We start from the raw sequence: 15,369 nt of genomic DNA on the forward strand, positions 1-15,369 counted from the left end.
ACTAGCTGCAGAAACAAAACTGTATTCCCAGCGACAGGCAGAAAATCTCTTCTTGCTTTTTTAAAAAAATTATTCGTTCATGGGATGTGGACATCGCTGGCTCAGCCAACATTTATTGCCCATCCCGAGTTGCCCTTGAGAAGGTGGCGGTGAGCTGCCTTCTTGAACCACTGCAGCCCATGTGGTGTAGGTACACCCACAGTGCTGTTAGGGAGGGAGTTCCAGGATTTTGACCCAACGACAGTGAAGGAACGGTGATATTGCTGCAAGTCAGGACAGTGTGTGGCTTGGAGAGGAACTTGCAGGCGGTGGTATTCCCATTCATCTGCTGCCCTTGTTCTTCTAGGTCTAGAGGTCACGGGTTTGGAAGGTGCTGTTGAAAGAGCCTTGGTGAGTTGCTGCAGTGCATTTTGTAGATGGTATACACACTGCTGCTGCTGTTGCATGTCGGTGGCAGAGGGAGTGAATACTGAAGGTGGTAGATGCCAATTAAGTGGCTGCTTAAGTGGAGCTGCACTCATCCAGGCAAGTGAAGAGTACTCCATCACATTCTTGACTTGTGTCTTGTAGATGGTGGACAGGATTTGAGGAGTCAGGGAGTGAGTTACTTGCCACAGGATTCCCAGCCTCTGACCTGCTCTTGTAGCCACAGTATTTAAATGGCTGGTCCAGTTAAGTTGATTGAAACATATAAGATCCTGAGGGGTCTTGACAGGGTGGATGTGGAGAGGATGTTTCCTCTTGTGGGAGGGCTGAGGACTAGGGGTCACTGTTTAAAAATAAGGGGTTGCCCCATTGAAGACAGAGGTGAGGAAAAACTCTCAGAGGGTTGAGAGTCTTTGGCATTCTCTTCCTCAAAAGACAATGGAGGCAGAGTCTTTGAATATCTTTAATCAGAGCTAGATAGATTCTTCATAAGCAAGTGGATGAAAGGTTAGCAGGGGTAATGTGGGGTAGAGGTTAAAATCAGATTAGCCATGATCTTATTGAATGGCGGAACAGGCTCGGAGGGCCCAGTGGCCTACTCCTGTTGTTAGTTCATATGTTCCTGGTCAATGGTAACCCCAGAATGTTGATAGTGGGGGATTCAGCAATGGTCATGCTATTGAATGTCAAAGGTATATGGTTAGAAGCTCTCTTGTTGGAGATAATCATTGCCTGGTACTTCTGTGGCACCAATGTTACTTCCCACTTATCAGCTCAAGCCTGATATTATCTAACTCTTGCTGCATAAGAACATGGAGTGCTTCTGTATTTGAGGAGTCACGAATAGTGAACACTGTGTAATCATCAGTGAAAATCTCCGCTTCTGACTTTATGATGGAGGGAAGATCATTGATGAAACAGCAAGATGGTTGGGCTTAGGACACACTAACTTGAAGAACTCCTTCGTGTAGATAAGTGACCTCCAGCAACCACAACCATCTTCCTTTGTGCGGGATATCACTCTTAACCAGTGGAGAGTTTTCCCCCTGAAGGTCAAATGCTGCCTTGAGGCTAAGGCAGTCACTCTCACTTCACCTCTTAAGCTTAGCTCTTTTGGCCATGTTTGGAGCAAGGCTGTAATGAGTTCAGGGGTTGATTGGCCCTGGCCCTGGTTAATTGTCCACCATCATTCATGACTGCATGTTGCACCGCTGCAGAACTTAGATCTGATCTGTTGGTTGTGGAGTCACTTAGCTCTATCACTTGCTGCTTATGCTGTTTGGCACGCAAGTAGACCTGCGTTGGAGCTTTAGCAGCTTGACACATTTTTAGGTGTGCCTGTTGCTCCTCCTGACATGCCCTCCTGCACTCTTCATTGAACCAGGGATGATCCCCTGGCTTGATGGTAATGGTAGAGTGGGGAATATGCTGCCTATGAGGTTACTGATTGTGGTTGTATACAACTCTGCTGCTGATGATGGCCCACAGTGTGACATGGATGCCCAATTTTGAGCTGCTCGATCTGTTTGAAATCCATTTAGCACCATGGTAACACAACATGATGGCCAATGTCCTCAGTGTGAAGATGGGATTTTGTCTCCACAAGTACTGTGAGGTGGTCACTTCTACCAATACTGTCATCGACAGATGCATCTGTGATAGGTTGCTGAGGATGAAGTCAAGTAAGTTTTTCCCTCTTGTTGGTTCCCTCACCATCTGCCAAAGCCCAAGTTTAGCAGTTATGTCCTTTAGAACTCAACCATTTTTGGTGACAGACATTGAAGTCCCCCACCCAGAGTACGTCCTATGCCTTTGCCACCCTCAGTGCTTCCTCCAAGAGCTGTTTAACATGGAGGAATACTGATTCATCAGCTGAGTGAAGACTGTAGGTGGCAATCAGCAGGAGGTTTCCTTGCCCATGTTTGACCTGATGCTACGAGACTTCATGGGGCCCAGAGTCATTGTTGAGGTCTCTCAGGGCAACTCCCTCCCAGGTGGATAGCACTTTGCCACCATCTCTAGTAGGTCTGTTGAGTTAGTGGTCAGGACGTACCTAGGAACGTTGAAGGTGGTGTCTTAGACATCGTCGTACTCATGAAATCATACTTTACAGAAAATGTCAGACTGTTGCTTGACTAGTCTGTGCAACAGCTCCCCCAATTTTGGCACTAGACCCCATAGGTTAGTAACGCCGACTCTGCAGGGTTGACAGGGCTGTGTGCGTCGTTGTGGTTTTCCAGTACCTAGGTCGATGCCAGGTGGTCCATCTAGTTTCACTGCTCTTAGGGTTCATAGCGGTTTGACATAACTTTTTGCTTGGCGCCATTTCAGAGGGCATTTAGGTCAACCACTTTGTTGTGGGTCTGGAGTCACATATCAGCCAGACCAGGTAAGGACTATAGATTTCCCTCCCTAAAGGATATAAGTGAACCAGGTGAGTTTTTACAACAATCAATGTGATTTTGTGTTCACCATCAAACTAGCTTTTAATTTCCAGGTTTATTAATTGACTTTAAATTGGTGGGATTTGAACTCCTGTCCCCAGAGCAATAGGCCTGGGCCTCTGGTTTACTAGTCCAGTGACATGACCACTATGCCCCCACCTCCACCCAGCGTGAAATAAAACCAGGATAATTCTCAGCACCAAAAACACCCGAAAAATCTCTTTAAAGAACTACTTTATTTTGAATCTGTTCAAGAACAGCGGACAAAAGTATTATTCAGCAAACCAAATGTTCCAAAGTTTCAGCCTGAGACTCCCAAGAACAGGAATATGATGCTGCTTTAATCTCAGGTTCACCATGAGGGAGCAACAGAAACTGACATCTTAACGTGAATTAGGATGGCATCGTTCAACAAGGTTGAAGCAGAATCAAATGCTTCATAAGCAAACTAAAACATTAGTCATGTAAGTTCTGCTGGCTTCAAAGAAACAGAGCTATGAAAGAGATGGACAACTTGCATCTCAAGGGCTGCACGCAGATCACCTATGGCTGAATTAGGTTCTCTATGTTCTTATAGCTTCAATTCAACACAATCTAACAAAGGACTCAATCAAGCAGAACAAAACAGCAGCCTTCCTTGTATACTGAGACCCAGCTGGTAAATTGTGTGTGTCTAACATGCACTTCCTATTTGCCATATTTACTTCCTGTGTCATGACTTTTTAATGTTTGGATAATGCAAAGAACCAGTTTAAACACACAGCACCCACACCTGGGTTTAACACAAAGTGCTTTTAAATTGAAGAATGCTATTTATAATTGCCTTGTAAACCACCCAATTCTCCTAATGCCTAGTTCTACTCCAGCCACAGCTCTAACAAATTACCAGGTCAACATTTTACCTCCTTTTCTTCAAATTCAATTGAAGATTCCTTCAGGGAACACCCTTCAGCTCTGGGCCTGGAGTTCCCCTCTCCAGCTCCCCAGTGCTGGACATACGTGTTTGAACCTTCCTGCTTCAAAGTCTCATAGTTCTGCTATCCATGCTGATTTACTATCCCAGTTCTGGCACCCACACACTCAGTCCAGCCTTAGCTATCCTGTCCTATTCCTGCTCACCCTTTCCCAGCTTTGAATTTTCTAATCACAGCCTATGGATTCCGACCAGATCCCTAAGCACCAACTTATCAGCATCTTATATACCTCAATTAGATCTCCTCTCATCCTTCTAAACTCTAGTGACTATAGGCCTAAACTGCTCAATCTCCCCCCATAAGACAAGCCCCACATTTCTGGAATCAATCTAGTGAACCTCCTCTGAACCGCCTCCAGTACAACTACATTCTTCCTCAAGAAAGAGGACCACAACTGTGCTCAGTACTCCAGGTGCGGTCTCACCAATGCCTTGTACAGTTGCAACAACACTTCCCTATTTTTATTCTCTATCCCTTTAGCAATAAATGCCAAAATTCCATTTGCCTTCCTTATTACCTGCTGTACCTGCATACTAGCTTTCAGTGATTCTTGCACGAGGACACCCAGATCCCTCTGCACTGAAGCATTCTGAAGTTTCTCTCCATTTAAATAATAAATCACCTTTTTTTACTTCTGACCAAAATGGATAATCTCACACTTATCCACATTAAACTCCATCTGCAAAATTTTGGCCATTTCACCTAACCTGTCCATAGCCATTTGTAAATTTCTTATTTCTTCATTGCAACTTACTTTCCCACCGATTTTGGTGTCATCTGCAAATTTAGCTATAGTACCTTCTATCCCTGAATCCAAGTCATTAATATAGATTGTAAATAGTTGGGGCCCAAGGACTGAACCGAGTAAACAGGTAGATTAGAAAGAGTCTAAAAGTGAACAAGCTGAGATGGGGTCAGAGAGAATGTGGAACAATCAAAGAAAAATACAATTTCGTGTTAACAGTTGTAAACAATGCACACCAAAAGTCACATTGATGAGCTTGGTTTCAAAACTCTTTGCATAATCTACTTTTAGTTACATTGAGGATATTGGTAGCCATGAGTAAAGGTAACATTTAAAAAATATACTTTATTTTGCTGATTATTAAGTTTTAAAACATTAGTCACCCTTAATCTAAGTAGTAGGCCGATTCACTCAATCATTTATTATATCTGTTAGGGACCAACAAAGACCAGTGAATTTGTTGCTCAGCGAAATCACATACACCTCAACCTTCATGTTCTATGAATCAAGCAGATTATTGCACAAGTCTAATTGCGTCCTTACACATAGAGACTGCCAAGCCCCAGAAGATCATTGAACTAATAACTTGAACTCGCTCTATCACAATTCAGCCAGTTCCGTTGAAATGATTTAAAGTTTTTAACAAGTCAGGAGGAGTACGTACCACTATTACCGCAGTCTGCACACGAAATTAGTTCCTCACGTTTCTTCTCCCGATTCTGTTCCTTTGTACCCAGACAAAACCCACAGATTGGAATTGGCTCTGCACGGGGCTGTTGACAAAAGAATGCAAAAGTTTATTCTCAAGAGCTGGTTTGCTGCGATTCAGCACATCACTGGTGCCAAATGGAGCACAAACCTGGTGTTTAAAAAGAGATAAATATTGTCAACTAACCTAACAACTCAAGTCTAGGTAATGCTTGCCTAAGGGTCCTGGGGACACCCCCCGTTCTTTGTGACAGTTGGCATGGGATCCAGCTGGTTCACCAAGCAAGGCAGACAAACTGCCACTGAAGACACAAGGCTCAGGTACCACTCCCCTGGAGCATCAACAGTTATAATTCTCAAACCCCCAAGTGGGGCATGAACACAAAAGATCCAACCCAAAAATAATACTGCAATTAAACAATCGAATAATAGGCAGTTTTTTCAATTGTTCACTGCATAACATTTAATTTTTGAGAGCTCCCCAGTATACTTCAAAAATCATGTTTAAAAAAAAATCAAAATTTAACATTTCACTTCAATGCAGTTTTTTAAAAGATACAAACAAACTGTCAACGTGGTAATCATCTCAAGGCACGCAATAATTCAGAAATAGCAGAACTGGAGTTAGCAGTTAGTGGAAATGGCTAGTTTTCCTTCATGGGCTCTGGGTCTGAAACAGGGACCATTTCACATTGGATTTCTGCTACACATGAAATAGCAAAACATTTTGACAGCAACTCAACGACTCCAAATGCTGACTTTAACAGAGTAAAACCCAAATTTGTGTTCTTCAAAGCAAGGCTATCCAATGGAGAGATGTTTTGTCTAAGAAGGTAAGGGTTTTCCAACACATTCATCTCAGTCTTAGCCATTAGAGCTATCAGGATTTAATCATCTGCCTCCTTCTTGATAATCACATTATCATCTATCAATCTGCAGGGAGCGGATTAAGAATTTCCAAGGTTAGAGCAAAGGCATTTTTAATGTTACCGTGCTTTGAAAGGCAAATAATAAACATGTAATTCTGGAAGGCAGGCTCCAGAAAATTTCAACACTGCTCAGAACATCTTGGGAGCAATGTGCACCATCACAGAGCAGACAGCAATGCAACCCCTTCATAATGGCTTTCTATTGACGGATCATGCACTTGCAACATCCCACAGTATATCAGAGGTTCACTAAGCACCTGACATTATCAGCTCTTCTTGAACCGCTTTGCTGTTTCTTGCAGCCACAAGGCTGCACCATCCCTGTACAATACACAGCTGTGTGGACCTATAAAATTGAAATTACTGAAAAGCTTGGAGGGTTAAATGTTGCCTAGAACACGAGGAAAATTCACCTGCTCTTCTTCAAAATAGCACCCTGGGCTCTTTAACATCCACCAAAGAGGACAGACAGATGATTTCAGTTTTAAGTCTCAACCGTAAGACTCCCTCAGCAGTGCACTGGAGTGCCAGCTTAAGTTTTATGTTCGTCTCTGGAGTGGGATTTGAACCCATAACCTTCTGACTCAGAGATGACACTGCTACCACTGAGCTAAGGTTGGAATCTTAACTCAAAGATCATGTTACTGTTATTGTCATTATACAGCACAGGTTGAGTTCACTGTAAAGTTTACACTCTGACCTAAGTATATCCCTAAAGAGTGTTGTAACAAATTTAACGCATGGTATTTGTATGCAGAAGTTTTATCCCTACCCATTCGCAGCATTGTAACAAGCCTTTGCTTTGATCCCTTAACATCTTTCATTTTTGCCTATTTTATTGTTTTGTACACGGCCCGCTGTTCTCCCTCTCGAAGTTCATCTGCCTCCCTGATTAGTGTAGCCCCTCCCAGCTAGTCTCACACTTTCACCTGCTCAGTCAAACTTCCCACATGCTTGCTGGGCTTTCCTGATGGCACAGCCTTTCAATCTGGTCAGCAGCCTGCCTCATTCATATCTGCGAGTAAACACTGACCCACACACCAAAAGCCCAAACATTAAGCTGTTAGCCACCTGATCTTCATGGGAGGAATAAAAACTTACTGAAAGGTTTTGAAGTAATTTTTAAAAAATTAAGAAAGGACTAAAACGACATCTAATGTACAAAGACACACTGATTCACCACCATATGCATTGTGGTGATGCCTGCAAACTTTGTTGAGACCAGGTGAGGAGTGATCTGGCTCCCTTCTAATCAGCCACCTTGGCTGGCCATAATAAAGGTTTAAGTTTCTTTTTCATGAGGATATGCTTTTTCCAAATCACAATGTATTTAACTATTTATAGGTAGAATTAATAGTCACATGGAAAAATGTGGACTGATCCGGAAGAGTTAGCGTGGATTTGTTATAGAAAAATCACGTCCGTCCAACTTGGAATTTTTTGAAGAGGTAACAGAGATGGTTGATGAGGGCAAGGCCATTGATATGGTGTACACACGTACTTCCAAAAGGGGTTCGATACAGTGCCATAAAGACTTGTGAGGAAAGTTATGGAATAAACGGGACAGTAACAATGTGGATACAGAAGTGGTGAGGGATAGGAAGCCGACAATAATGGTCATTGGGTATTTTTCGGGCTGGAAGAAGGTTTATAGTAGAGTTCCCCAGGGGTCGGTATTGGGACCCTTGCTTTTCCTGATATATGTAAATGATCTAGATCTTGGTGTGCAGAGGGAGACAATTTCAAAGTTTGCGGACGACAAAAAACTTGGGGTAATTGTAAACTGTGGGGAACACAGTGTAGAACTTCAAAAGAACATTGACACATTGGAGGAGTGGGCAGATAGGTAGGTGGCAGATGAAGTTCAATGCGGTGAAGCGTGAGGTGAGGTGATATACTTTGGCACAACGAGCATGGAAAGACAGTGGAAAATAAAGGATATTATTCTAAAGAGCGTGCAGGAGCAGAGAGACCTAGGTGTATATGTACTTAAGTCATTAAAGGTGGCAGGAAAGGTAGAGATAGTTGTTTCTAAAGCATACAGTATTCTAGGCTTCATTAATAGGGGCATAGAGTACAAGAGCAGGGAGGTTTTGATGAATTTATAATAAGACACTCGTTGGATCTCAGCTGGAGTATTGTGTACAGTCCTGGGTGCCACACTATAGGAAGGATGTGAATGCATTGGAGAGAGTGCAGAAGAGGATTATGAGAATGGTTCCAGGGATGAGGCACCAGGGATGAGACACTTCAGCTTTGAGGAAAGATTGGAGAAGTTGGGGCTGCTTTCCTTGGAGAGGAGGAGGCTAAAAGAAGACTTGATAGAAGTTTTCAAAATCATGAGGGGTCTGGACCGAGCAGATAGGGAGAAATTGTTCCTGCTCGTAAACAGCTCGAGAACCCAGAAGGCACAGTTTTAAAGTGTTTTGCAAAAGAAGCAAATTTGAGGTGAGAAAAAACTTTTTCACACAGTGAATAGTTAGGGTATGGAATGCACTGCCTGGAAGTGTGGTGGAGGCAGGTTCAATTGAGGCATTAAAGAGGGCATTGGATGACATGGGGAAAAGGCAGGAGATTGGCACTAAGTTAAAATGCTCAGAGAGCCGGTGTAGACATGATGGGTTGAATGGTCTAATTCTGCACCATAACAATTCTGTGATTATGCTCTGATCAATAAGGAACAATCAAACAAGGATTTCTTGGGTTAAAGAAAGAGCAAATTTATTAACCGCTAAACCAGAGAGAAAAAATATAAACGCAACGCCACAAACACACAGGTTTAAGAAGTAAAGGAGTCCAATAAAAACAAGTTAAAAAACTATATGGTTTAAGTGTCCTTTGGTTGTCCTGGAGGCATAGGTTTTTTGACATTGGCCCAAGATCGACTCATGCTTTTTTTTCCCCTCCAGCAGGTTCTCTTTTTTGTCATCTGGTCATTTCTTTTGTCTTCTGCCTTTTTCACATGCTTTCTGACTTGCTTATCCCCAGGCACTCCAGTCAGCAGCAAGTACCCCCATGCACGATCCCCATCAACTTGAAGTCTCACTTGCAGATATCTTTGTATCGCAGACGTGGGCGATCTTCTGGGTCTTCTGCCGAAGGTTGCCATGGTGCATGATTTTGACGATGTGGCCGTCATCCATTCAGCTCACATGACCCAGCCAACCGAGTCACCGCTGACTTGCTGGGCAAACATGCTGGGGATCCCTGCAAGCTGCTGTACTTCCATCTTCCACACTCTGTCCTGCCAGGAGATGCCCTACCAGGAGATGCCCAATGTTCATTTGGGGCAGTGGAGGTGGAAGCTGGTCAGGTGCTTTTCTTGACTTACATAAGTTGTCCATATCTCGCCAGTGTAAAAGAGGGAGTAGAGAACACCAGCTTAGCACACACAGAGCTTTGTGTTTTCATTAGTTTGCTGGTCAACTTTGACTTGACAGCTGCAGCCTTGGCAATCCTCATACTGATTTCGGCATCAAGGGACAGGCTGCTGGTAAATGTTGATCCTCGGTATGTGAAGCTGTCAAGGGCCTCCAGAGTGAGGCTGTCAATGTTCACGGATGGTGGAGTCTCTGCACCCTGGTCTATAACTTTGGTCTTCCTGATGCTGATGGTCAGTCCAAACTTCTTGCAGGCCTGGGAGAACTGGTCTACAAGCTATTGCAAGTGAACTTCAGTATTGTATGCCAGCGCTGTGTCAACAGCAAAAAGCAACTCACAAACTAGGACATTAAGCACTTTGGCCTTGGGACAATCTTGCCAAGTTGAACAGCTTGCCATTGGCTGTGGCATGGCAGGTAGACACCCTCATTTGAGTCGCCCAAAGTATACAATAGCAGCATAGAGAAAAATATACCAAAGAGAGTTGGCAAAGAGACATAACGCTGCTTTACTCAACTTCTGATTTTCAAAGCTTCCGACAATGCTCCACGTTAACTGACAAAAATTGTGCATGTTCTCATGGAGAGAAGAAATGACATGTCCAGGCAGGCAGCCTATTTTTCACAACACTTTCAAAAAGCCCAACTCTGCTGACAAGGTCAAAGGCCTTGGTGAGGTCTATGAAAGCAAAATAGCCTGCATTGTTCACGGGCACTTCTAATTACAAGAGCTTCCACCTAAATAAGGAGGCTTCAGGTCAATCCACATCCAACAAACTGCTCTGAAAACTCAGCTCACATTTTGACAGCTGTGGAAAGTTCCACCACAGCAGCTGAGACAATCTGCAATATTCTAAAACAATCAACATTTGAAAAGAAACAGCGCACAACATTCTTAAAAACAAATCAATTCGTTTGATGTCCCAACATTAATGAATTTTTCAAAAAAAAATTCTGGATATGGATCAGCATCTTGGTCAAAAACGAATAGTTTCTCCCTTGGGCCATACCCTATCTGCGTACCAAGTTTTGTTGAAATCCATCCGTTGGTTTTTGGGAAATATTGTTTACAGACAAACAAACTAACAAACAGGGCTGAAAACATTGAGATAAAAACAAAAAAACTGCGGACGCTGGAAATCCAAAACAAAACAGAATTACCTGGAAAAACTTCAACAGAACTGCTGAAGGGTCATGAGGACTCGAAACGTCAACTCTTTTCTTCTCCACCGATGCTGCCAGACCTGCTGAGTTTTTCCAGGTAATTCTGTTTTGTTTTAGGGCTGAATACATTATCGCTGCTACCAACTAAAGGAATTCCGTGTCAGTGGGAAAGCAGACACTTTCAACAAAATGTTAAATCTTTATCATTTTATTTTACAAGAGAGTCAAGCTTTGAATTTAAAGAAAATGTTTCCTGGGACTGACTTTCCCTTTTAACTTTGCAAAAGGCAACTTCTTCGAATATCCCACATTGTGCTGAATTTCCACCACTAGGGGTCACCAACTACAGCAGCATGGCCAGCCAGGGCTCTTGTTTGCAGTGCAAATGATGATATTTTCCATTATAGGGTCACAGAACCAAACAGCAGAGAAGGCAGCCATTCGATTAAATTTGTGCTAGCTCTTTAAAAGGGCAATTGTACTTAATTTTTATATTGTATTATGAATATATTTCTTGCAGTACCATAGAGCTCATGCAGATACACCAGCCATGAATATACACATAGAGCAGCTGTACTAAGAAGCTAATTTTTTTTTACAGAACAGTCAGACATTTTCTTCAGTAATTTTATTTGTGCTCAGAGACATTTTTTCTAGGTTGATGGTAGCAGCAGAGAGAGGGAGCATTGCCCAATTCATATGTGGCTCTCTAGGATGCTGAGTGGACTAACTCCAAAGAACATGTGGTGTAAAGAACATATCTTTTTATTTATTTCTGTTGGACTGTGGACTAAAATTACATCGGCTGCAGTTTGAAGGACATGTCTGCTGGAACAGTGTGAGGGAGAAATACAATGCTGCTGTCCTAGAACAGAGTGCGTCATGAAAGATAGGATGGTGCCGGAGGAGGAGTCTGGTCTAATGGGGAACTGCCTGGCTCCTGACCAGGTGACCAGGGTTTGTGTGAGAGCAGTGCAGCAGAATAACTCCTAGCCTAAAAGGAAAAAGACCTAAAACCTCTCTCTCGTGTGTGTGTAAGATTCCCGTAATTCTATAATAATAGCTAACTGGCTTTTTCTCCTCCCATCTCTATAACCTGCTCTCTCTCTGAAAACCCTTGTCAAGAAGCAAAGGGGAAAATCAATGTTAGAGACATTGAAAGGCAAGTGCTCAACCAGTAAACTAAAGGCTGAAAGTGCTGGAAGACCACCTTGTGTCATCAACAAAGAACTGAAAGGAATTTGGAAAATCAACCCATCGAATCCTGTACTCTGGAAATGGTGCTATTGAATTGTTTTAACCCACCCTTAAAATCCATGTTTTTGTGTGCCTTTGTGTGTCGTGTGTGTGTGTGTGTGTGTGTGTGTGTGTGTGTGTGTGTGTGTGTGTATATATATAGGGATTTAAGAAGGGGTAGAGTTTAGGTTATAGAGTTAGAAATTAGCAGTTCATACTTCTTTCTTTTGCCACTGGTTAAAGACAATTTGTTCAATAAACTTATTAAGTTTACAAACCTGGTGCTTGTATTCTGCTAACCTAAATTAAACAATTAGGTGGGCTGATCAAACTTTTCACATTTGTCATAGCTCAGGGAGCAGTGGGGCTTGATATTGCAGCGCACTATCCCCAGTGAGTCAACATCGTGAAAAAGGTCAAAGTGTACGAAAAAAAAAAACAACTGCTGATTTAAAGTATTCTATACTGCCCCATGAATGTAGTTTGCTGGATCTTAGGCTTCCATTCCTATGATCTAAGCCCAGATGTGGAGAACATCAAGCAATGAACACTTAAGCACGGTGAAAGAAATCATCCAAGCTGCTTTTCATTACTGGGAAAGCAAAGCATCTTGTAGTTGAGGCAATGTTTTTTTTAAATGTTGTCACTGAAGGAGGGTCACAGCAACTCTTTCACAGCATGCCTAGAAGGGAAAATCAGATGGAACAGGATGAAAAGCAAAGATGAATACTTAACCTGAACTTCAAAACCAAGTTGTGCCTCCCTGTTCTAGTATTGCTGACAACAATTTTCATTTATGTAGCTCCTTTAACAAAAAACCTCAAAACACTTTAGAGAGGTTTTGAAGATCCCATAGTAACTTCTCAAGTGAAGAGCTGGAGCTTCTGGCCATGTCTTAGTCAACATTTCTGTCAACCAATGCCACTTAAAACAGATGTAACTCGTCATTCCCCGCACTGCCAAGTATTGCTCGTGCAGAATGGCTGCTGTGCATTAGTGCTGACATGTATCTGAAAGGCTGGTGTCTAGGGAGTGTCAAAATGGAGAGCAGTTGTCATTGGAGCCCTTTGTTGGTGTGTAAAGTGAGGGGGGGGGGGGGTGCACAGGAATTTACCATTTTCATAACTGATTTAGAGACCAAATATCGTCCAGGTTTGTGGATAAGACCAAATGGATCAGAGTGATGATTCTATCCCTGCCACAATCCAAAGGGATCTGGACAGGCTAGAGGGTTAGACCAATGGGGAGAGTGAACAGTGAAGAGTATGTGGATCCAGCGCAGACCTTTAACTGTAGGACTTGAATAAACAATTTAAACTTAAGGATGTCAAGAGTACAGGAAATTTAAGAAACCTTTCTTGTACTAAGAGAATTCCTCTAGGTTAGTTGAACAGAAATCCCAGCTAAAGGATAAGATGAATTCCTACTCGGGAAGGAGATTTGGGCTTTGAGTTATAGAATTAGAACAAGGAAACTAATGGGAGATTTTCACGGCTAGCATTGTAACGTATTTCAAAGCGACAAGGCATTTTATAAATAAATACAAATACTTCTTAAAAACTAACTGCTGAGCTAAGACATGATTCGCATCACTTGTGGATACTGTTGAATACACCGAAGATAATAGTCAGCCTCACCTCTTCCCCGGCTCAGAAGCTCGTACTTTTGAAGCTTTATTCCCGCTTTGGAACAGAAAGGATTTGAACCTCCAGTGGTTTAGACACAAAAAAAAGTGTCCCCAAAGCTGCTCTCAGTGTTTTCAAATCTGACCAGAAGCTTTGGTTTATTCCATCACTCGGAACCCACAACCACTTCAAAGTGCAGCAGCAGTATTTCAAGATGCTCGGTGCGAATATTTGAGAGTTTGTCATTCCACACGGCAGGAGATAAGTGCATTTTGTTTGTTCATGGGCATGGGCATCACTGGAAGGCAAGTAGTTATTGCCATTCCTAATCACTTTGAGAAGGTGATGGTGAGCTGCCTTCTTGAACCGTTGCAGCCCATGTGGTGTAGGTACACTCATTGCTGTTAGAAAAGGAGTTCCAGGATTTTGACCCAGCAATACTGAAGGAATGGCTATATTATTTCCTAGTCAGGATGGTGTCTGACTTGGAGGGGAACGTGCAGGTGGTGGTGTTCCCATGTATCTGCTGCCCCTGTCCTTCTAGGTGACAGAGGTTGTGGGCTGGCAAGGTGTGTCCAAGGAGGCTTGGCAAGCAGCTCAAGTGCATCTTGTAGATGGTACACACAGCTGTTAGTGGCAGAGGGAGTGAATTTTTATGGTATTAAGTGGGGTGCCAATCAAGTTGGCTGCTTTGTCTTGGATGGTGTCAGGCTTCTTAAGTGTTGTTGAAGCTGCACCCATCCAGGCAAGTGGAGAATATTCCATTACACTTCCAACTTGTGCCTTGTAGATGGTAGACAGACTTTGGGGAGTCAGGTGCAGAATTTCCAGCTTCTGATCCGATCTTGTAGCCACAATATCTTGCTGTTCCAGGTAAGGTTCTGGCCTGTAGTTACTCCAGTGATGTTGATGAGGGAAGTCAGTGATGGTAACACTACTGAATGTCAAGGAAAGATGGTTAGCTTCTCTCTTGTTGGAGATGGTCATTGCCTGGCATTTGCGTGGGTATTAACATTGCTTTTTGCCACTTATCAGCCCAAGCCTGAATTCTTAACCAAGTCTTGCTGCATGCAGACACATACTACTTCAGTATCTGAGTCTTCACAAATGGTTCTTAACATTGTTCAATCATCAGCAAATCCCAAATTCTGACCTTATGTTAAAGGGACATAAGATTGATAAAGCAACTAAAGATGGATAGGGCCTATGGCACTGCCCTGAATAACTGCTGCAGCCATGTCCTGGGAGTGCAGGGATTGGTCCCAACCATTTTTCTTTGTTCTAGGGAATGAGTCCAGTCAGGGGAGGGTCTCCCCATTATTCCCATTGACAAATTTTACTGGGGCCCCTTTATGCTCCCCTGCTGCTTTGATGTCACCTCACCGCTGGAATTCAGCTCTTTTGCCCACGTTTCAATCAAATTTGCAATGAGGTTCCTGGCAGAGCCCACCTGACCATCAGGGAGTAGGTTATTGCTGACTGTCACTTGATAGCACTGTAATTTGATAACACCTTCCATTGCTTTGCTGATGAATGAGAGTAGATTGATAAGGTGGTAACTGGACAGATTGGATTTGTCCTTTTTTTTGTGGACAATACATAACCGGGCAACTTTCCACATTGTTGAGCAGATGGCAGTATTACAGCTGTGTCAGAACAGCTTAACTAGAGGTATGGCTAGCTGTGGAGCATGTCTTCAACATTATAGCTGGGATATTGTCAGCACTCAGAGTCTTTG

General features: G+C 42.9%; 1 protein-coding gene across 1 annotated transcript in view; it reads right to left on the bottom strand.

The window, feature by feature from the left end:
• LOC121289759 (histone acetyltransferase KAT6A-like) overlaps positions 1 to 15,369 on the bottom strand; it is a 158,437-nt gene that overhangs the window by 78,632 nt on the left and 64,436 nt on the right. The window contains exon 3 of the mRNA XM_041209482.1: positions 5,254 to 5,362. Within this exon, the coding sequence (XP_041065416.1) occupies positions 5,254 to 5,362 (109 nt within the window). The remainder of the gene's footprint in view (positions 1 to 5,253; positions 5,363 to 15,369) is intronic.

Source organism: Carcharodon carcharias, chromosome 17, assembly GCF_017639515.1.
Source record: "Carcharodon carcharias isolate sCarCar2 chromosome 17, sCarCar2.pri, whole genome shotgun sequence".
In the NCBI taxonomy this organism is placed as follows: domain Eukaryota; kingdom Metazoa; phylum Chordata; class Chondrichthyes; order Lamniformes; family Lamnidae; genus Carcharodon; species Carcharodon carcharias.